Genomic DNA, 24,205 nt, shown 5'->3' with positions numbered 1-24,205 from the left:
GCAACTCAGTCATTTACAGCGTCTCCTACTATATTCACACGGACATAGCCCTGTCATAGTATTGGACCGCATCTCGTTTCAGATCTGGGATCACTGCTCCGCCGTCGTTTCATTGAGCGTTCGCCCGTCGTTATATTGAGCGGGTCGTCTTTCCGGAGGTCGTCTTATTTGACGACTAGTATACTATGGTTAGTGAGCATTGTCTGTTAGTTAGGGACCCTATTGATATCTTTCTTGTGTTTTTTAACCCTTACTCCTAAAGGACGTTTAGTTTGGCCTATGTGAACCGCTTTGCAATTTTGACCTTTGCACCAAATATCATAAACAATATCGCTATTTTGCAAATTATTTAATTTATCTTTAGTGGGCCTCAGGAACGACGTAAGGTCCCTTTTGTTTTTAAACGCCGTAGTTATGTCACAATGGCCGAGAACTCTCGCAATTCGCTCAGATAGACCTTCTACATAGGGAATACTACTAAAAGACCTAATTTCCACGTTTTGAACTATTTCGTCAACTCTACGTTGTTCATTTTGGGGCAAAACATGTAATCTGAAATTTATCTTATCTTTAACAAATTTTTCCGGGTAAAAGTTGTCGCGAATTTTGTCAACTAATCGCAAATTTTCATGATGATATTGTTTATCCGAAAGAAGAATGGCTCTGTCGACCGTATTAAAAACTAAATTTTTTTTGTACTTCTGTGGGTGATTTGAATCACAATTTAGGCATCTACCAGATCAGATGGGTTTGCGATACCAATTACACTTTATTTCTTTAACGTCATTCCTGTGAAGAGTTACATCCAGAAAGTTTATCGCCCTATTTTGTTCCCTCCCTAGCGTGAATTTAATCTCAGTCATTTGAATAAAAAAACTTTTAGAAAGTTTTCTACTTCATTTTCCGGAAGAGCTACTAATATGTCGTCAACATAACGGACATAGAACGGTACTTGAAAAACTATTTTCGGTAAAATACCCGTTTCCAAGTCGTCCATAACTAAATCTGCTAAAATCTGCGAAAGGGGAGAGCCCATTGGTAGTCCTCTTTTTTGAAAATAAGTTTGGTTTTTGAAATTAAAATCTGTACTATTTAGACAACATAATCGAAGTCCTTCTTCAAAATCTGTTCATGGAATTTTTTTTTCTCTAATTTTATTCCACCTACTACGAACCACCTCGACTGCCTTTTCTTTCGGCACATTTGTAAAAAGAGAAACCACGAATAATGACGCGAAGACATGATTTTCCGGGATCCTGAAATTCCTCATTTTCTTCAATAAATCGAAGTTGTTAAGCACTCTCGATTTAGGGGCTTTAATATTATTTGCAATGATATTTTTGTAGAATGTTTCCTAATTGGTAAGTAGCACTATCTACATAAGAAACGATAGTGGGGCACCTATCTTGTGAATTTTAGGAAGGCCATACAAACTCGAAGGGTTAGCGTGATAAACTTTTAACTGTTCCGCGGTGAGTTCATTAATACATTTTTTTGATTCACATTTTTCAATTAGTTTTGTGACTTCCTTTGCAATTTTTTTAGTTGTATCCCTACTTCTTTCAACGTAAGTGTCCCGATATTCTAATAATGCACTAACTTTCGCGTCATAATCTTCTCTTTTCATCATGACGGTATTCTAACCCTTGTCCGCATTAACAAAAATAATCTAAGGGTTTTCTTTTGCAAATTTCTCGGTCTGATTTCTTTCAAGGGTTGTATGATTTTTGACTTTACGGCGTAGCCCGAATTCATAACCCTTCATATATTACTCGCGATATTCAGTCCAGGGCGATCCTGATTTATCTCTGGTATTTTGTTGATATTAGACTCAATACTGGCTATTAGATGGCACACCGGTGTTTGATCTTTTTCTATTTTCACTCCATAATTTTTCCCTAGACTAGCGACTTTAGCAACATTTTCTGGTATATCAGCATCTGATAGATTTTTGAACCACTTATCGTTTAGTCTGGTGTTTTGAAATGTGTTCCTATCAGGATGAGCATTATTAATCAAATTATCAAATTTTTGTTGGCACTTAAATTTGTATTCTTCAAATAGCCTGGAAATTTTTTAATTCTGAGAGTCGTAAAAATTGTTAATCACATCAATCGGTAGCATTGAAGCTATTTTAATTTGCAAGAACTGAATGTAATTATTTAATTGCCGCGTTGATTTGCACAGATCATTAATCATTATGTTCATGGTGGACCTCTGGAATCTGTCAGTTAAACGTCAAAATTGTCCCGTACAGCTACTGCTTTGAAATTAGACCCTAATGTCAAAGAAATTTAATAGTTGGGTCAATTAAATTCGACATCTTTCAAAAAACCAGTAAAGTTGTAACTGAACATGATTTGAAATCTTTTAATGTTTTAAATTAGGTTTAAAACTTCTTAATACTTCTAAGTACCTCCATTTTAAATGATTCACTTTTTAAATCCGTAACTAAAAATCCAACGATTTTAAGATATTACATTGAAAGTTAAAAAAAAAAGTATGCTCTATTGGGAATGATGTTCGACGATTTTTCCACCTGGGGCCGAAAACTGAAACTAGAAATAGTAGGTATAATTTTAAAGATGTATTTTAATTTTTGCAAAAAAGTGTTCTGACGATTGTTTTGTGAAGTTTAAACCAATGATTAATTACTAAAAACAAACCGTTTTAGATCAAATTTCCATATTATACAGTGAAAAAAACATATTTATGTCAACATATATATTTTTTTATTTCTTATTTTATGTAATTTTTAATGTATTGTGAGCTTAAATAAAATTTAATTAATATATGTAGCGAAAAATTTTATCCAGATTATGCAAAAAAATATGAATAATAGACGATTGGAATGGAAATACGAATTCTAACCTAACTTTTAGATCAGATTTTTAAATAGTAAATATTTCATGTATGAATTAGGGAAAATTTACCTTTTTTGTTCATTTTTGCTTCAAAATAAAACCATTTACGTTTATGATCTGTTGAAAATCACAATAATAACTGTTTCTTCTTTTTATAAAAATATTTCTGTCAAAGAATGTGGTTTATCACTATATAAGTAGTAAATTCTATCTAAAACCCTCTGTTTCCGATAAATGCTTGTTTTTAGTATCCTATAAATAATTTAAATTCCACAAATAAATCGTTAAAACACTTTTATACACAAATTAAAATGCATCCCAAGTTAATATTATTATTTAATTAAATTATGTATACTCAATTAACTATACCTTACTAACATTTTTAAGTTTATCATTTCATACGTCCTAAGATACTAAATATGGATTTTTCCCTTATCTTAAGCTTCGTTTGGTGTTGCACGACATAAAAATTGTTTATTAACAATTGTAAAACAATTTCGTCAGCGAAATATGCAAAAGTGCAGTATTGCTACATCTGACGATGCGATAATCTGACCTCCGAACATAGTTCTTTCAACGTTCGTCAACGGAAAAACTTCGTTCAGTATTGCCTTTTTGAGTACAATTGTACTTTTTGCGTACTATTTCCGGCTGGTGAGTACGTGAGTACGCCTCTCGAATTTTCAGTACACTCGACATTGTACTCTTATTTTTTAGTACATTTGAGTACAAAATTGTTGAAAACAATTTATTTTAGCTTTTTACTTTGCTACGAATCACAACAGCAAGCACACATTTATCATTCAAAATTTATGAAATTGGTTGAAAATACGTCGTTTCTGGTGGAAAATTAATTTTTTGGTTGAAAATTCAACTATTTGGTTAAAAATGTATGTATTTTGTTGAAAATTTGTCTTCATTGTTAGAAAATTCAACTATTTGGTACAAAATTAAACTGTTTTGTAAAAAGTTCATTTTCTTTATTGAAAATTAAATCTGTTAATTTCAAATTTAAATACTCCATTTTTTTAAATCAAAGAGGTGAAATATTGATGTTTTTAAGTTCAGAAATTCAACTATGTAGTTGAAAATACGTCTTTTCTGGTAGCAAATTAATGCTTTTGGTTTAAAATTGAACTATCGAGTTAAAAATGTATGTATTTTGTTGAAAATTATCCTTTATAGTAGAAAATTAATCTTCATTGTTGAAAATTCAAATATTTGATTACAATTTTGGTATAAACTTCAGCTGTTTTTAACTGATTTTCATTTAAAAGACATTTTGTTCTTGGTTAAATAATCAACTATCACGTTGATTAAACTTGTACGTTATTTAAATTTTCAGAAAAAAACTGTAGTCATTATTTTAAAAAATTCACACTATAGGAGTCCTCTGACATTCTGAATTCATCAACGGAATTAGATTCATATCAACTAGACGGAGAATATCAGTAAATGAAATAACTATTTTACAAAGAAAATATAGATTGGCAAGCTAAAAACTAATCAGATTTGTATCTAAATATACAGAGAGGTCAAAGTCCACTTCAAAGTAGGTTTCACTGTTTTCAGATTTTACAGACAATTAAAAATAAGAAACACAACGAAAATTGTCTCTTTAATAAACAAAAATTCTTTTTCTACAGATTGATAAATAAATTCATAATAAATAAAAAATTACAGTACATGTTTGAACTAAACTTAATTTCCAAGATATGAATGAAAATTGTCTGCACTTTTGAAGCATGCCTCCTTTATTTGATTATTGTCATAAAAGAGCCAACAAAGTTTAAGTGGCTCGAACTTTGGCTACAAAATGCAACAATTGAAGGTCAAAGTTTGGCGTAAATTACCGTTTGTCCTCAAAGCAACAAGTTTCTAAGGAATCTTGAATGTACAGAATGTGAAATTATTATACCACTTGCCTTGTAGATCCGTCGAATAAAACTTTGTTGAAATTTTTTGAAGCTGAGGCGAGAATACTTGATACGCGAAACATGATTAATCTGTCACTATTGAATAAAGGATATTTAAAAAAAATGAAAAGACAGAAAAAATATTACAGACTGACGTTTCCACATCGACGAGACGCTACACTAGTTACACCGTATGTAATGATAGTATAAACATATATAACGTGTTAAAAACTATCAAGTGCGAAAAACAGGTGCGTAGGTGGTATTTTTTATAGGTTAGAATCTCTCAAAATTGCCTAATGATCTGCAGGTAAAACGTATTAGGACTTTCCCTATTCTTAGAAGTTTTTAAACACTGATCAAATATCCAGAATTTTATCCTTTTTGAATTTTTCTATAGTAAAAAAGAATTAAATAATATTTTTGGATTCGATATTTGTGATAGGTACGCTACTGTTACTTTTATCAATAAAGATGGCACTCTGGACAGATTGAAAATAGAGGGAAATTGAAATAATTTTTTAAATTCGTCCCCAAAACAGGAAAAACCTTAGGATAGTTTTTTTCAGAGTACTTAAAGAATATAAAGTTGTCACTAAAGTATAATTTTACGTTTAAATTAGATAATACATATAATAAGAAAATATATATAAACAGAAGATTCAAGTTTTTAGGTTAGGAAATCAATATGGCGGAAATTTATTTTGACGTTCGGCATGTATTTTTCCTAATAATCTTAATAATTGTAAATATTTTTTAAATAGTAGATAAATGAAATGTAAATTTTGTGACTAGTGAAAAGAATAATTTGAATTGAATGTTTGAAAATAAAGTGCAGATGCTTAGGCTAAATTTTTAGTTGACCGGCCTTTTTGTTTTGTTTTAGCGGGAGAAGTTCACTTCGAAAACGTCAAAAACACATGACAACAATAATAACAGTGAAGGTACATGAACAGTTTATTTATTTTTTCACTGTATTTTTTAAAGTCGGTTATAATTTTTGTAATAATAATCAATCAATAAGTTATATTTAATATTTTGAGGTTCAGAATCATGAACGCTAGGACAATGTCTTTATAGGTTATAATTTTGTTTTCTTTTTCAAAATAATATTTAACTGCTTTGTTCACAATAAATTAGGAAAATGTACTGCTCTAATTCATTAATTTGGAGATTAAGAGGTTAGCAACATTCAAATCTTTTGAAATTTTAAATAAGTTTTGTGTTAACCTCCATATTCCCCTTTTTTTCTTCTTTTTCAAAACGTTCCACCTTTTTTATGAAATTTCCTCCTTTTACCCTATTTTCAAGATATTTCCTCTATTTCTATACAAATTTGAACACATTTTCTTTAATTTCTGCACGCATACCTTAAAAATAGGAAATGCTGTCTTACATGGGATATAATTTTAATTAAAAATGTATCTTTTTAGGTTGAAAAGTCAAATCCTTGTTTGGAAGTTGAACTACTCTATTAAAAATTCATTTTTTTTTTGGTTAAAAATTTATAATTTTAGTTCAAAATTAAATTGCTCGGTTGTTAATTAACTTTTTTGTTGAAAATTCATATTTTTGAGTTGAAGACCTAACTTATTAGTAGAAAATTCTTCTTTTTAGCTCGAAAATTCAACTATTTGGTAGAAAATTCTATTTTTTGTTGTTGAAAATGCATACTGTTTATTTGTAGAAAATTCATTTTTCTAAATTAAAAAAAAAAAATATTGGAATTTTAACTATTCCATTTTTGGTTAGAAAGAGATATTTTCAAACTAAAAGATGAACTATTTGGTAGACGATTCATTTTTTTGGAAAAAATTAATCCTTTAAGTAGAAAATTTAACTATTTAGTTACAAATTTGGTTGAAGATACATAATTTTAGTTAAAATTTTTTTTATGTTGAAAATTTATATTTTGAGTTGTAAATGTAACTTTTTGGTAGAAAATTCGCCTATTGAACTTCAAAAGTCAACGATTTCATAGAAAATTCAATTTTTTTGTTAAAAATTCATATTTTCGGGTTGAAAGTTCAACTTTTTTGTTGTAGAAAATTCGCCTACCTATTTGTAAGAAAAAAATGTATTGAAAATTTAACTATACCATTTTTGGCTAAAAATTCACTATGTAGTTAAATATATATGTGCTTGTTTGGAAATTCGTTATTTTTCGGTATAGAAAATCGCTTTTTTGGTTAAATATAAAACTGTTTCAAAATTAGTCATTTCTAGCTGAGGATTCAAGCACTTTGGTCAAAATTCGTCCTTTTTGGCTAAATTTAGTTGTTTTTGAATGAAAATAAAAGTATTTTTTGGCTGAAATATTAAATTACTTGGCTGAAAGTTGAACTACTTTCTTAAAAAAATATTTTTTTCGTCGAACATTCATATTTATGTTACAAAAATTCATCTCTTTGTTTGGAAATTGAATTACTTTGTTAAAACTTCCCTTTCTGTGGTAAAAATAGATTTAGTTTAACTAAAAATTTAACTTTTTTGTTCAAATTTTATATTTTTTTGTTGAAACTTCAAAGGTTTAGAAGAAAATTCGTCTTTTCCTTAAAAATTTATATTTTGAAAATTCATGTATTTAGTTGAAAATACATCTCTTTGATTTAAAATTTACCCATTTTGTAGATTTTTTTGGGTAGAAAATAAATTTTGTTTTATTTACCATTTAACTAATCCAGTTAAATATTACGTCATTTTATTTAAAAATTTATCTCTTTTGTTCGAAATTATTATTTTTTTAACTGCGAACTTATCTAAGTATTCAATTTTTGTCTGCAAGTTTTTTTTTAAGTTGATAATTCAACTATTTGGTCGTAAAATGATTTTTTTTTATTATAAAATTTAAGTATTTGGTTGAGAATTCATCTTTTATTTGGCAATTCATTTTTTGGTTTGAAAATTTGTTTTCATAACTGAAAATGTATCTATTTCATTTTTGATTAAAAATTTATCTTATTCAGTTTAAATTCATGTACTTTGTTGAAAATATATTGTTTTTTGTTCGGTTTAAAATAATTTGTTATCTGAGAATTTAACTATTATGTTGAAATTTTTGGTGTGAAAAATCTTTTCTCTCACGGAAAATTTAACTAATCCACTTGAATATTCGATCATTTTATTTAAAAATGCCTCTCTTTGATAAAACACTAATTTCTTGAATTGAAAATTTAAGTATGCAATTTTTGTTCTCAATTTATCTTTTTTTAGTTAAAATTTAATTTTTTTAATTCGTCTTTTTGGTAGAAAATTCATCTTTTTGGTTGATTATTTATACAATCTGTTAAAAAAATGTAATTCCATTTTTTTAATGAAAATTTAACTACTCCAGTTGAAAGTTTTAATTTGTGTTGAAATTTTTTTAAATCAAATTATGGAACAAAAAATATAACTAGTTTAGTCGAATGTTCCATTAATTTATTTGACAATTCATCTCTTTGCTTAACATTTTTTTAAATTGAAAATTGAGCTATTCATTTTTGTTGTCGAAGATTGATCCTTTTTAGGTGAAATTTTATCAGTTAAGATTAAAATTCATCCTTTTGGATGCCATTTATGATTGAAAATGGATTTTTTTCAGTTGACGATTCAACTATTTAGTTGAAAATTCATGTATTTTGTGTAAAATTAATATTTTTTGTTGAAAATTCTACTACATATTTGGTTAAAAATTGATGTATCTTGTTAAAAATGATTTATTTTAACTTGAAATGTTAGGAATCTGAATCATTTAAAATGGAATTTAATATAGCACCCACGTTAATTTTACTCAAAAGAATATATCTTTCATTGCAAATATTATTATGTTAAATATGGATTGAAGTTGAAGTATATAAAGGTGAAAAAATAATTTGAATTATTCAGTTTTTATCTATAGTTTATGTTTGAAGTATTATTTATTTCTTTGATTATTGGATGGTGATAATATATTCAAAGTATCTTGTAATTCAATTAATAAAGATACTTTCAAAAATGAAAAAAAAGTAATTTAATTTTTTACAAATGAATAGTACTAATTTTTCATATTTGGATATTTATAAGGACTGAAAAAATATTATTTATAACAAACTAGCGAAATTGTACACATTAATTTTTCTTCCCCTGTATTGTCCACTATTTTTGTGAAAAAATTCCCTTTTCCCCCATCTTCTTCTTGTAAAATTTCCTTTCTTCGAATATGTTTCACTTGATATTTTTGTCTCATTTCAGAAACAAATAATTTATTTTCATCAGAATGGAAACACCAGAAAACTTTCCATTTCCTTTTCCCCCATATCCAATTCAAAACCAGTTTATGCAAAAACTGTACGAGTGCCTTGAAAATAGTAATTTAGGAATATTCGAAAGTCCCACAGGCACTGGAAAATCGCTCTCTATAATTTGCGGTGCATTAAAATGGCTCCTAGATCACGAATTTAATGAAAAACAAGTCCTGAATTCGAAAATAAACGAAATAAATCAACAGATTGAGGAACTGACCAAAAAATGTTCCGATGACTGGTTTACACTTCAAACTCAGCAATTAGAATTGACTAATGAAAAGCGAGTCTTAGAAGCAAAATTAGATGCAATCACAAGGTATGGCGAGAAGAAAAATAAACTAAAAGAGCGATTAAAGCAAGAAGAGAAACAGGATAAGAACAATAAGAAACGTTATATTAAACCTAAAGTTCCTGAGGGTTCGGAAAAGGAAAATGTCGAAGGTGCTGAAGGTGCTGAAGGGGGTCCAAAGGATGATTTTGAAGATGACGATCTTCTGTTGAAGGACGCAGATTCAGAATCTGACGAAGAAGATGATGATGGATCTCTAGAATTGTATAAAAATTGCAAAATATTTTTCTGCTCGAGAACACATTCTCAGCTTTCGCAATTTGTTGGAGAATTGAAAGAAAGTCCTTATTCTGAAAGCGTTTCGGTTGTGCCTCTTGCTTCGAGGTAAGATGTAGTTGCTTTCCAATTTTATGCAGGGTGTCTCCCCTACCTGGAAAACCTGGAATTGTCAGGAAATGCTTTCGAGAGCCTGCTTAATTTTTTGTCTTTGAGATATAAAATTGAATAATAATGATGTATCAACTTTTTCAGTTTTAGATTGATAATTTTAATTAAAAATTTATTTGTTGAGTTAAAAATTAACTTTTTTTTTTACTAAAAACTCATCTGTTCCATTTTTGGTCGAAAGTTGATCTTTTTGGTCGAAAATTCAACTTTTTGCTTGAAAATTCATCTTTTACGTTAAAAATTAAACTATTTTAGTTGAAAACTTATAATTTTGGTTCACAATTAATTTATTTTTCTTCTAATTCATGTTTTTTATTGGAAAAACGTTTGTTTTTTTTTGGCGAAAAGTTAATTTTTTTTTTTGACAGTTCATTTTTTTCCGTTGAAAATTCAAGTATTCCAGTTAAAGAATCATCATTTTTTTCTGAAAAAAATATCTTTTTTGGTACAAAATTAATTATCTTATTTAAAAATTAATCTTCTTGTTTGAAAATTCTTTTTTTTTGTTGAAAATTCAAGTATTCCAGTTAAATATTCGTTTTTTTGTTGTTGAAAATTCATCGTTTTCATTGAAAATAGGAATACATAATTTTTTAGTTACATTACTTGAACGAAAGATAAACTCTTTTGTAAAAAATTCATCTTTTTGGTTTAAAATTCAACTATTACCGTTTCAGACTCATAATTTTAATTAAAATTTCATCAGTTTAGTTTAAAATAAATTTTGTTTTGTTTATATTCAATGTTTCTTTTGGGTTAAAAATTCATCTTTTTTTTGTTGTTTGAAATTAAACTATTCCAGTTAAGGATTTTTCATTTTAGTTGACAGTTCATAAGTTTTGTTGAAAAATAATGCCTTTAACTGTAAATTTAACTATTTCATTTTTTGTTCAAAATTAATCTTTTTGTAGTTGAAAATTAAATTATTTGTAGAATTTTTCTCTTTTTTTAGTTGAAAGTTCAACTATTTTGTTAAAAATTCATATTTTTTAAAAAGGAAAATCGTCATTTTTGGTAGAAAAGTAATATTTTTTGTTGAAAATGAAACTTTTGATTGGGAGTTCATGGTTTTGTTGAAAAGTAATCTTTTTGGTGGAAAACTAATTTTCCGGTTTGAAGTTTCTTTTTTTCTTGTTGAAAATTCAAATATTCCAGTTAAATATTAATTATTTTAGTGGAAAATTAAACTTTTCAGTTAAAAATACACGTCTTTTTTGAGAGAAATTGTATTTTTTGTTAAGAAATTAATCTTCTTGTTAAAAAATGTATTAGCTTCTTTAAAAATTCTTTTGTTAAAGATTAAACTATTCCAGTTAAATATTTTTCATTTTAGTTGAAAATACATCAGTTTTATTGAAAAATAATTTCTTTAACTGAAAATTTAACTATTCTGTTATTTGGTCTAAAGTTGCTCTTTTTTGGTCGAAAATTCAACTTTTTGCATGAAAATTCATCTTTTCTGTTAAAATTAAACTATTCCAGTTGAAAACTCATAATTTTTGTTGAAAATTCAGCATTTTGGTTTAAAATTAATTATTTTTTCTTATAACTGCTTATAATTCATGTTTTTTGTTGGAAAATCGTTTTTTTTTCGCAAAAAATTAATCGTGTTTATAAATTAATCTTCTTTTTTAAAGTTATTTTTTTCCGTTGAAAATTCAAGCATTCCAGTTAAATATTCAACATATGCAAGATTCAGTTATTCCACTTAAAGACTCACCATTTTAATTTAAATTTCATTAGTGTGATTGCAAATTAATTTCTTTTGTTTATAATTCAGTTTTTGCTGAAAAAGCATCTTTTTGGTGAAAAATTAATTATCTTATTTAAAAATTAATCTTCTTGTTTGAAAATTACATTTTTTCTTTGAAAATTCAAGTATTCCAGTTAAATATTCGTTTTTGTTGTTGTTAAAAATTCATCACTTTGATTGAAAATATGAATACATACTTTTTTAGTTAAATTCCTTGATTGAAAGATAAACTCTTTTGTAAAAAAATCATCTTTTTGGTTTAAAATTCAACTCTTACAGTTGCAGACTCATCAGTTTGTTTTGAAATTAATTTTTGTTTGTTTATAATTCATGTTTTTTTGATTCCATTAAAAAGTCGAATTTTTCGGTGAAAAATTAATCTTAATATTTAAAAATTAATCTTCTTGTTTGAAAATTAATTTTTTTTCGTAAAAAATTCAAGTGTTCCAGTTAAATATTTTTCATTTTCATTAAAAATTCATCTTTTTGGTTGAAAATAAAACTACATACTTGGCCGAGAGTTAAACTACTTTATTTGGTTGAAAATTAATTTCTTCTGTTGAAAAGTTGGCGTTTTTGTGTTAAAAAATAGTCCTGTGTGTTAGAAAATTAATTTTCTTATTTAAAAATTAATCAAAATTAATTAATCATAATTTTAATTGAAAATGTATCATTTCGGTTGAAAATTAATTTCTTTTGATGGAAATTCATTGTTTAGAAAACTAATCTTCCGGTTTGAAAATTTCTTTTTTTGTTGTTGAAAATTCAAATGTTCGAGCTAAATATTCATTATTTTAGTTGAAAATTAAACTTTTTATTTTAAAATACTTTTTTTTTATTCAAAAATGTTATTTTTTGATAACAGATTCATCTTTTCGTTTAAAAATTGATCGACTTGTTTGAAAATTCTTGTTTTTCTTAAATAATCTTTTTTGGTTTAAAATTAAACTATTCCAGTTAAAGATTTTTCATTTTAGTTGAAAATTCATAAATTTTGTTGAAAAATAATTTCTTTAACTGTAAATTTATTTATTCCATTTTTGGTTGAAAATTTACCTTTTTGTAGATGAAAATTAAATTATTTGTAGAGTTTTTCTCTTTTCTTAGTTGAAAATTCATATATTTGCTTAAAAATTCATATTTTTTAAAACGAAAAACCGTCACTTTTGGTAAAAAATTAATTTTCTTGTTTGAAAATTCATCATTTTAGTTGAAAATTTATCACTTTTGTTGATTTTTTTTCTGAAACTTATATTTTATACTTAAAAAAACATCTATGTGGTTGAAAATTTATCTTTTTAGTTTGGTTGAAAATTAATTTCTTCTGTTGAAAAGTTCATGTTTTTGTGTTGAAAAATAGTCCTTTTTGTTAGAAATGAATTTTCTTATTTAAAAATTAATTTTCTTGTTTGAAAATTAATATTTTTCTTGAATATCCATCAATTTAGTTTAAATTTAATTTCTTTTGATGGAAATTCATTGTTTATAACACTAATCTTCCGGTTTGAAATTTTCTTTTTTTGTTGTTGAAAATTCAAATATTCCAGTTAAATATTCATTATTTCAGTTGAAAATTAAACTTTTTTGGTTACAAATTAATCTTCTTGTTTAAAAATTTATCAGCTTATTTGAAAATTCTTTTGTTAAAAATTAAGCCATACCAGTTAAAGATTTTTCATTTTAGTTAAAAATTCATAAGTTTTGTTGAAAATAAATTTCTTAAACTGAAAATTTAACGATTTCATTTTTGGTTGAAAATTGATCATTTTGTAGTGAACAATTAAATTATTTGTAGAATTTTTCTGTTTTATAGTTGAAAGTTCAACTGTTTTGTTAAAAATTCATGTTTTTCGTTGAAAAATCATATTCTTTTTGGTAAAAAATTAATCTTTTTTGAGAATTCATCTTTTTTTGTTGAAAATTCAAGTATTCCAGGTAAATATTCATAATTTTAGTTTAAAATTCATCTTTTTGATTGAAAGTAAAACCACTTATTTAAAATTTAAACCGCTTTTTCAAAAATGCATCTTTTTTGTTTAAAGTTCATTTATTCCACTTCATGATTAATAATAATTATTATCAATTTTGGCTGACATTTTTTGTTTTACAAGAGGAACATTAATTTTTGTAGTTGCAAATTTAATTATTTTGTTGAGAATGCATGTGTTTTGTTGACAAATTGCTTTTTTTCGTAGAAAATTAATCTTTTTGTTTGAAAATTCAACGATCTGGTTAGAAATTCATTAATCTTGTTGAAAATGTAATATTTTTACGTGGAAAGTTAGGGATTTGAAGCGGTTGAAATGTAATTTAATATAGTACTTGATTTAATTTTAACTACAAATATGTACCGAATTTTAAGTATAAGATGATAATATAAAAATTTGTTAAAATTATTTTCCAAATTCATGGACTTTCGAGAAAAATTGAAGAAATTATTACTTATATTTTCAGTATTATTTCATGAATAGAGAGTGCTGATATATTTAAGAATATCGTGTACTATAATTTATCAAAGCTTTCCCGGGAAAAAGTTGATATTGTCAGGAAATTTATCTGCAGGATTTGAGTAGACACCCTCTCCTGATTTTGAGATTTTAGATTTATTCTTTTTATTTAACTTTTTATGAATTAAAAATTACTTTCCGGTTTGAACAGACAAAACTACTGTGTAAATCAATCCGTAAAGAGACTTAAAAACGTGAACATGATTAACGATCAGTGCTTGCAACTCCAGCGGAAAAAAACCACGGTTAAAAAGGAAAAGGCACTCAAAAAGCAGAAAAACACGAGTGGTTGTCCATTCAAACCCGGAGACCAGGAACTTCTTTTGGCAGAAATTTTGACAAAGATTCAAGACGTGGAAGAAATAGCTCAAAAGGGCCAGGAATTACACACTTGTTCTTATTATGCTTCGAGAAAATCTGTGGATGATGGACAAGTTATTTTGGTTCCTTACAATTCTGTTTTGCACAAAAGTACCAGAGAGAGTTCTGGAATTAATTTGAAAAATAATATATTGATAATTGACGAAGCGCACAATCTTTTGGAAGCTATTGAAAGAATGCACAGTATTACTATCACTGGAAGAAACGTTTTGCATTGTTATAATCAACTTTCTCAGTATCAAAAAAGGTTAATATCCTGAAAAAATGTCATTTAAAATGTCAGTAAGTAAGGGGCCGTCCATAAACTAATATGCGTTATTATTTTGATGGGTCAGTGGAAAACCTGGAAGTGTCAGGGAATTTTTGCGAGAATGTGCTTTAATTTTTTTAAATTTCAATATAAAATTTAATAACAGTGATTCTTTATTTGTAAAAATAGCTCTATATTACTGTATTTAACCAGGGTGCCCGCTGAACCGGGAAACCGGGACATGACAGTGAATTTATTCCTTGACCGGGAATTTTACGAATTTTCAGAAGAAAATTTTGCCCAAGTTTGATATCAACAGTTTTGTAAATAATTAAAGTATACACAACTGAACAATAATTGATTTGTCAAAACGATTCTAAATCTGTTCAAAATTTGAGAATTTCCAGATTGAAACGTTTTGAATTCGAAAGTCTTAATACGAATTGAGATTATTATAATATCAATTATTGAGATAATTTTATATTTAAATAACGATTTTAATGATTCATCAATAAAATATTTTTAATTCAAAGTTTTAGGTCTTCCTTTATATTATTTTTCATATTAAATTAAATAAATAAATCTATTAATATATTATTTTTATTAGTTTTCTAAGCCATTACAAATTTCAGTTTTCATTTCAGACGAGTAAATTGAACACAAATATATGTAAAAGTAAACAATTTGATAATGAATTGTTTTACATCGAAAGCTTTGACTCTGTAGAATTTCGAAGAGCTTTTCAACTTTTAACGTTACAATTTAAATCGTTCTGTTTAAAAAATGTTAAATTAATCGAATTTTTCCTACAACTTTTGGAAAATCCTGAAAATTTAAAAAAAATCCTTAAAATCTTCCAGGTTCTGTTTTGATCATTTTTGGGAATCTCTTAAAATCTTTTTAAATTTTCTGTTACAATAATTTTTCAAAATGAAAAATCATTTTCAATTTTCCTAGAAATCTTAAGGAAATGTTTCCATTCTTTTCAAGCCTTTCACAATTCCTAAAAAGTTTCTAAATTTTTTAGTTGAAATCTGCAAAAATATGCATTTTGTTTTAAATTCCGCTGTGGATATTTGTACCAAAATTTCGGTACAAATAGCCTAATTTTTTGGTTCAAAAACTTCGTGTAAATGATTTGAAATCATTTCAAGTTCTAAATTTAATTTTGATATTAAAATATTCTTTAAATATCTCGTAAGATTACTTTAATTTTTTCTACAAATAATAAATGTTCCTATTGTTATTTATAAATTGAAATTTTAAGGATTTTTGTTTAATTTGCAGGATTTTCTAAAGGTTGTAGGAAAAATTCAATTAATTAAAAAATATATTTAAACGTTTCAAAAAAATTTCAACAATGATTTTAAATTTGGAAAAATATAACACCACTTCTAGATTTCTCAATGTTTTGAAAGAATTTTTTAAAAAGTTTTTGAAGGATTCTTAAACTATTTAAAATGAAAATAATTTAACTTCTAATTTAAAAAATTGTTAATTTAAAAAATTTATTTGTAATCTTTTAACTTGTCTAGCTTAAAATTACTCAAAAAATATTATTTTGAACATTTTAAAAATTCATTGCTTGATTCTTTCATTTAGAGTATTGAAAATGTTAACGTGGATTTACATTTTTGGAAATGAATCTGAAACTTTGAGTTCTATAATTGATAAAATTTCTAAATTTTGCAATTTATCTGCATTTCATTAACAAATTTTCAATTGAAAATTGTTAGTACCTTCCATTTGTTACGTGTAAATTTAATTTGTTATTTATTATTGCTATTATTATTTGCTTATTATTATATGCTTATTATTATATTTATTTATTGCTTTAAATGGAAAAATGTTTAGAATTGAGTTCGAATTTTTAAATTTCATTGGCCGTGAAAAATGATTGAAACCGGGAAAAAACCGTTAAATGACCATTTTTATTGTTGTTGAAAATTTGCTTTTTTTGTTTGAAAGTTTGATTGAAAAGTCATTTCTTTGGTCGAAAAATGAGATATTTGCTTGAAAATTCGCTTTTCTTGATTAAAAATTAATTTTTTTCACTGAAAATTCAAGTATGTCAGTTCAAAAAACTCTTTTGGTAAGGATTTTGTTTGTTTGTTGAAAGTTAAGTTTTTTTAAAAACAAACTGTTATTATTCCGGTTGAATATTTCATCGTTTTATTAAAAAATTTATTTCTATGATTGAGCATTAATTTATTTATGTAACTAAAATTTTAACTTCAATTTTTGATTGAATCCATCATTTTGTTTGAGAATTCAACTATTTCAGTTGAAAAATCATCAGTTGGTTAAAAAATTAATTTAACTGAAAATTTAACTATTCCATTTTTTGTTAAAAGTTTATCTTTTTCGGTGGAAATTAATCTTCATGGTTGAAAATTCATCGTTTTTGATTAAAATTCAACTATTTCTGTTGAAGATTCGTTATTTTAGTTGAAAATTCATCCGTTTTGTTTAAAAGTAAATTTTTTTAACTAAAACTTCAACTAATTCTATTTTCGTAAAAAATTGATTTCTTTTAGTACAATATTCAACTATTTGCTTGAATATGTGTCTTTTTTAGTTGAAATTTCAACTATTTTATTGATAATTTATATATTTTGTTGAAAAATCGTCTTCTACGGTAGTAAATGAATTATCTTTTTCAACAATTCATCTTTTTGTTTGAAAATTCAAGCATTTCAGTTAAATAATCATCATTTGTGTTTTAATTTATATTTTTGGTTAAAAATAAAACTACTTTGTTGAAAGTTAATCTCTTTCGATAAAAATTCACATATTCCAGTTAAGATTCATAATTTTATTTGTAAATTAATATGTTTTAGTTGAGGATTCTACTTTTTCGTGTCTGGTGAATTTCAAATGTTTTTTATTTTAAATTAAAATATTTTTTTGACTGAAAACTCGACTATTGGTTTTACGTTTCAATTACGATTAAAAAAATAATTTTTTTTAAAGATTCATCACTTAGTTGAACATTCAACAATTGATTAAAGAATGACTATTTTTATGAAAATTTGACTATTTGGAAGAAATTAAATTTTTTTGTTCCAAAATCATATTTTTAGGGTAAAAGCTCGACTGTTTTGTAGATAATTCACCTTTTTGTCTCCAAAATCTATTAGTTTAGTAAAAAAATTAACCGCGGTGGAAAATTTAACTATTTTGTTAGAAATTTATTCTTTATAAGTCGAAATATCAACTATGTGGTATAAAATTCATGAATTTTGTTGACAACTCGTCTTTTTGCTTGAAAAATTAATTTCGTTTATTAAAAATTCATATTTTTGGTTGGGAATTCCTCTATTCGATGAAAATTTTTTCCTCCTTGAATCAAAGTTCACCTATTGTGTTGAGGATTAAACTATTTGGTTTAATTTCGTTGTTTTCTTTCATCTAAATGATTAATAATTCGTTTTTGGTAGAAAATTAATCTTTATAGGAGAAAAGTTGTCTTTCTTGCTTCAAAATGAACTTTTTTGTTGAAAATTTAATTGTCTTCTAAAAATTTGTATTTTTGGCTCGAAAATTTAACTGTTTTCGATTGAATTTTAATATTTTTTGTTTGAAAATTCCACAATTTAGTAGAAAAAGCATCTTTGGAGGTTGAAAAATCGACGATTTGGAATTTGGATAGTCATCTTTTTTGGTCGAAAATTCCATTGTTTTGTTTCGTTCCTTTGAATTGAAAATTCATCTTTCTTGGTTGTAAATGAAATTGTTTGTTATAAATGCAAAGGTCTTAGAAAAAGTTCGTCTTTTTCACTTTTAGATTGAACTATTTGGTGAAAAGTTCAATTTTGTTGAAAATTCGTCCCTTTTGCTTAAAAGTTCAACTATTTGATGGTAATGCAACTGTTTAATTAAAAATAGATTTTTTTGTTGAAAATTTATCTGTAAAGGTTGAAAATTCGTCTCTTTTGGGAGAAAATTTCTTTTTCTTGGTTAAAAATGAACTTTTTAGTAAAAAGTTTAATCTTGCTGGTTGAAAATTCAACTATCTTCTAAAAAATTAGTATTTTTGGCTTAAAAATTCAACTATTTGGTTAAAAGTTAAACTATTTAGTTAAAAATTCGTCTCTTTTGCTTGAAAGTTCAACTTTTCCACATGCTGTCTTGAAGACTTAAACAATTCAAAATTAAAAGCGTTTAAAGTTGAAAATTTGGTAGAAAAAAAATTTTGATATTATCAACTGTAGATATAAACAAATATTAAAAAAAAAAACAAGAATCTGTATTTTAAGTACAGGCCTCACAGACCGGCCCCTATACCCCTTATTGTACCCTATATTCAGTTAAGGTCCCTAAAGTACCATATTTTCAAGAATTGGTTCCTATGTTACCCCATTTGCAGCCCGTAACGGAAATTTTAAAAATTCATAATATGATCCAAGTTTTCAAGAGTTCGGCATTTGAAAAAAATAGCAAAAATCAGGATATTTCTGTAAGAAATCACTTTTTTCAATAAATTAACTCGTCGTTTAAATGAGTTTTTTAGAAATATTTCAGATTATTTTTAAATATTACGAGAAATTGTCAATAAATTTCAATAATTTTGAGGGGCTTTTAAGATTTTAGGGTATTTTTAAAACTTCTAATTCATTTGGAAGAGTTTTTAGTTTGAAATATTTTAGGGAATTTAAAAAGATTCTAAGGATTTTTTGGATTAATTTAATTAATTTGGAAGAATTTCCAAGCGTTTGGCATATTTTGGGATATAAATTTATTTATAATATTTTAGTGGATTTCAAAGACTTTATTCATGAGAATTGAGGTATTTTGTAGGATTTCAAAGGATTTTAAATGTTTTAGAAAATCTTAAGAGATTACTAGAAATTTTTTATTGATTTCGATCAATTGAAGGAATTTCAAAGAGATTTGAAATGTGTTAGGATAAAGAATTTTCTACAGTTTTGGAATACATAGAACAGCTTTAGACGACCTATATGTTTTGAGATATTTCAAAATATTTCATGGGATTATACAAGATTTCCGAGGTTTTCAATGATTTTAAGGATTTTTTTTTAAAGCTCTTAAGGTATTTTAATAAATTGTTCAGGTTTTTAGAAAATATTACTAGATTTCATAGAATTTCACGCGAATTAATGATATTTTAGTGAATTTTAAAGAATTTATTTTAAAAAGTAAGATATTTCTTGGGTTTCAAAAGAATAAAACATTAAATTAAAATTCCCAGGAAAATAGAAAATGATTTTTAATCTTGAAAAATTGTTCTAAGAAAATATTTTTAAAAGTTTTAAAAGATTTACTAAATTTTTAAAAAAGAATCGGGAAATCATTTTCAATTATTCTAGGAATCGTAAGAAATTTTTTTTATTATTTTCAAGCCTTTCACAATTTCTGAAAAGCTTCTAAATTTTTTGTTTAGAATCTGCATAAATCTAAATTTTGTTTTAATTTAGGCTGTTTTAATTTTATTTAAAATATCTCTTTAAATTGAATAATAAGTGTTCAATTGTTATTTGCACATCAAAATTTTGAGGAAATTTTTTGAAATTTGTAGGCTTTTCTAACAATTGTAGAAAAGACTCAATTGATTTTAGAAGTTCTGAAGAAATTACAAAAATAATTTTAAATATGAAAAAGATTTCTTAAGATTTTGAAATAAAATTATGAAGCATTTCAGGAATGTTTAAACTATTTAATATTAAAATAATTTAACTTCTAATTTAAGAAGAGTTCAGTTAAAAAAATGTTAATTTTAAAAATGTGTCTAGCTTGAAATTCCTTAAAATAATATAATGATTTATAAAAGTTGAAAATGCTAAATTTGACAGTTTATCTGAATTTCATTAAAAATTGTTCAACTAAGAGAATTGTAATAGAAAATTTTTTAATTAAAAAACTTTAAAACTTAAATTTCAACAGTTCAAAATTCAAGAGTTCCACTTTTAGTGCTTTAATTTGTACTTTATTTTTTATTTATTCAAATGGAAAAATGTTTCGCTTTACAATTTTAATTTGTAAAATTTTATTTATCGTGAAAAATGTTTGCGAACCGGGAAAAACCCTAAATTTGGTTTCTTTGATGAAAACCGCCAACCTGTAGTAGTTAATGGACAGCACCCAAGAAATAAACTATTGAATATATGTATAATCAATTTTATTTTCAGATTTCAGACTCTTTTCTCCGCGAAGAATGTTATGTACTTGAATCAGCTGAGTTTCTGCCTAAAGAAACTATTGAAGACTCTGGGTGGAACAATAAAATCTCAGCCTGATGATAACACGAGTAAAGATACGACCCCTAAACTTTACAAAATCAGGGATTTCGAGGCTATGGCAGAACTCGATACAGTTAATATTTTTCACCTGCTCAAGTTCATGAAGGATTCAAAACTCGTTCATAAATTGAGAGGCTACATGGAAAAGTACGAGAATGGAGTGACTATAAATGTTTCTAAAAAACCGACGGGGGTGAAGGCTTTTCTGAACAGTTTACAGGACAAAAGTGTTGAAGAAATCGATACTAAATTGAACGAAAAAAACAATGAAGAGCAGAGCAATAGTCCATTGATTTTGGTTTATGGCTTTCTCGAATGCTTGCTTTCCAAAAGCGCTGATGGGAGAATTTTCGTTATTCCTGGAACGACAATTGGACAGGGAACTTTGAAGTTCCTTTTGCTTAATCCTGCTGCTCACTTTCACGATATTGGTACGTATTATTTTCAGGGACAATTATGAAATTTTTTGATACCGGAAAAAGCCAAGAAATTGCAGTGATTTTATTTATTAACTGGAATTTTTGGCAAATTTTTACAATTTAAAATAAGTTCGATTTCTACTTTTTTGAAATATTAAGTTTAATTATTAACTTTCGGTAAAATGTATAATGTATAATGTATAATGTATAATGTAAATGTATAGTTCTAAAACCTTTTACTTTGACAATTTTTCATTTTAGGTCTTTATTTTTAAGCATACATTTTCAATTTAAAGAATTAAAAAATTTCAGTTGTCCAACTTCAAAAATAAATTGATTCATTATTTTTAAAACTAAAATGTAGTTCGAGTTTCAAAAATTTAACAATAATTCAGTTTAGGAAGCGATTCTGAAATTGGTAAAAATTAAATAATTTACCGATTATAATGTTAAAAATTGAACAGTTTCAATTTGCAAGCCTTAGTGTAGTTACACAAATTTATCGGTCTGATTAAAATTGTACAAAGTGTTTAGAATTTTTAATTCATTTAAAATGAACAGGTTTATAATTAAAGGCTTTTATTAAATTTCAAATATTATTCAAATATTGTTTAGGTCTAAAATATTCCATTTTAAAATAATTTAATTCAAAAAATTTTATTTAAAAAACAACAGTTTTTAAATAGACTTTTTTGGTTTTTCACATCTTTATTGAGTTGTGGGGGGGGGGGCAAATTTGGTACTTAAAACTTTTTATTCAGTTGAAAATGAGGAAATTTAAGTTTTTAATTTTTGTTAAATTGATAGACGGACATTTGATATAGGGTGGACGCGCTGAGGCTTACATGTACAGGAAACTTGAAGGCTACCCGATTTGCACAGCAGCACGGGAAAAGCCATTCGACAGGGGCATTTTTAAATTTCGCGCCTTTAAAGTTGTATTTGGATAGGCCATTCTGTCAAATCCGTGCAGCTTTGGATCAAGTTTAGCATAGGTTTCATGGTTGCCTTCTGAACTTCAAATGAATAAAAGTGCCAACAAAATATAGGTTATTTTAAGTAGTAATTACAAATATGAAAAGTGTTCGTGAACTTAAAAAAAAGAGTTAAATTTCGAAAAAAGACTAATTTTTAACCTAATCATTGAATTTTCTACCCAAGAACAAAATGAATTTGAAACAAAATGGTTAAATTTTCGACCAAACAGTTGAATTATGAATAAAGTAGTACAAATTTTCAACCAGAAAAGACCAATTTTCAAAAAATAGCTGAACCCTATAGACATTTTTTTACAAAATATAAAATTTCTTATTAGTCCAATAAAAAAAGATTTTAATTCGAAATAAAACACAGTTGAATTTAACCAAAAAATCTTCAACCAAATCAGATTAATTTTCTACCAAAATATTTGAATTTTCAACAACAAGCGAGATTTTTTTACAAAAATAAATCAATTTTGAAACGAAAAAGAAGAGTTTTTAAACAAGACTGAATTGTCCAATTTTTAAGCCAAATAGACCAATTTTAGGGAAAAAATTTGCATTTTAAAACCGAGATTATGAATGATTAACAAAAAAGTTAATTTTTTTACTAAAGGATGTAAATTTTATAACGAAGAAGTCAAATTTTGAAGCAAGAAATAAAAAGGATTTTCACCAAATTGTTGAATTTTCAAGCCATAGAAATGAAGTTTCTACAAAACAGTTGCATTTTCGATCCGAAAATATGAATTTTCAACAAAAAAGTTAATTTTCTACCAAACTCATCAGAGTGGAATTCAAGTTAAAAAATGAATAAATAATAGATAAATTCAACCAAAAGAGTTTTTGGTTGAAAATTTTATTATTTTGTTGAAAATACAATTATATTGTTAAAAATTCTCTTTTTAATCAAAAGTTCCACTACTTTCTTAGAAATTTATTTTCTTAGTTCAAGGTTTATGTCTATGTTTGAAAATGTAATTATTTTCATGAAAAATCGTTTTATGTTGTGTTAAGAATAAATTTCTTTAACTGAGAATTACAATATTCAATTTTTGGTTAAAAATTATTTTTTTTTTAGTTGGTAGAAACATTTTTGGTTGAAAATTCTTGTATTTTGTTAAAAAAGTGTAGAAATTTAATTGAGAATTCGTATTCATTGAGAATTCATACTTTTTGGTTGAAAAATCGATTAATATTTTTTGACTTAATGTTGAACTACGTTGCAAACAATTTTTTTTATGAGGGATTCATAAATGTAGTTAAAAATTCAACTATGTCTTTGGAAATCAATTTTTATGTTAAAAACTGCTTTTTTTGTAGAAAATTCATTTTTTTGGCTTGAAAATAAAACTTTTTGGTTAGAAAAAAAAACATATTATGTAGAAAATATATCTTTTGGGTTCAATATTTAACAGCTTTGTTGAAAATTCACTTTTTTTTGAAAATTATTTTTTTATCTGAAAATTGAGCTATTCTATTTTTAGTTGAGACTTTGTCCTGTATGTTGTTTAAGTTGAAAATTTAACTATTTGGTAGAAAATTCATATATTTTGTTTGAAAGTCGTCTTTTTGGCTAAAAAATTAATCTTGCTGTTTGAAAATTCACATGTTTTGTTACAAATTCATCTTTTTCAATTTAAAAGTCTACGCTTTTCTGAAAAATTTGGCTTTTTAGTATAAAAACTTTACTCGTGGTTAAAAATGAAATTTGTTAATGAAAATTAAACTGTCTTCTAAAAAATGGTTCCTTTTGTCTAGGAAATTCAAATATTTGATTGAATTTTAACCTAATTTGTTTAAAAATTTGACTATTTGATTAAAAATGCAATATAAATGAAATATAGAAGTAATAATAATTTATTTATTTATTT

General features: G+C 25.7%; 2 protein-coding genes across 5 annotated transcripts in view; one reads left to right on the top strand and one right to left on the bottom strand.

The window, feature by feature from the left end:
• LOC117168558 (very long-chain specific acyl-CoA dehydrogenase, mitochondrial) overlaps positions 1 to 4,985 on the bottom strand; it is a 40,855-nt gene extending 35,870 nt beyond the window's left edge. Inside the window, exon 1 of the mRNA XM_033354305.1 lies at positions 4,790 to 4,985. Within this exon, the coding sequence (XP_033210196.1) occupies positions 4,790 to 4,863 (74 nt within the window). The 5' untranslated portion in view covers positions 4,864 to 4,985. The remainder of the gene's footprint in view (positions 1 to 4,789) is intronic.
• The window catches only part of LOC117168557 (ATP-dependent DNA helicase DDX11), a 43,106-nt gene continuing 22,308 nt past the window's right edge, over positions 3,408 to 24,205 (top strand). The window contains exons 1-5 of one of the 4 annotated variants that reach the window (XM_033354301.1): positions 3,408 to 3,518; positions 5,667 to 5,724; positions 8,993 to 9,718; positions 14,193 to 14,669; positions 20,822 to 21,363. In XM_033354301.1, coding sequence (XP_033210192.1) covers positions 9,018 to 9,718; positions 14,193 to 14,669; positions 20,822 to 21,363 — 1,720 coding nt within the window. In that variant the 5' untranslated portion in view covers positions 3,408 to 3,518; positions 5,667 to 5,724; positions 8,993 to 9,017. Of the gene's footprint in view, positions 3,527 to 4,943; positions 5,032 to 5,666; positions 5,725 to 8,992; positions 9,719 to 14,192; positions 14,670 to 20,821; positions 21,364 to 24,205 lie in introns of those variants that run through there. The other 3 variants (XM_033354302.1, XM_033354303.1, XM_033354304.1) reach the window with 3 other exon arrangements.

Source organism: Belonocnema kinseyi, chromosome 2 (genome assembly GCF_010883055.1).
Source record: "Belonocnema kinseyi isolate 2016_QV_RU_SX_M_011 chromosome 2, B_treatae_v1, whole genome shotgun sequence".
NCBI lineage: Eukaryota > Metazoa > Arthropoda > Insecta > Hymenoptera > Cynipidae > Belonocnema > Belonocnema kinseyi.
The sequence above is the reverse complement of the archived record's forward strand: the minus strand, read 5'-3'. Positions and strand labels throughout refer to the sequence as shown.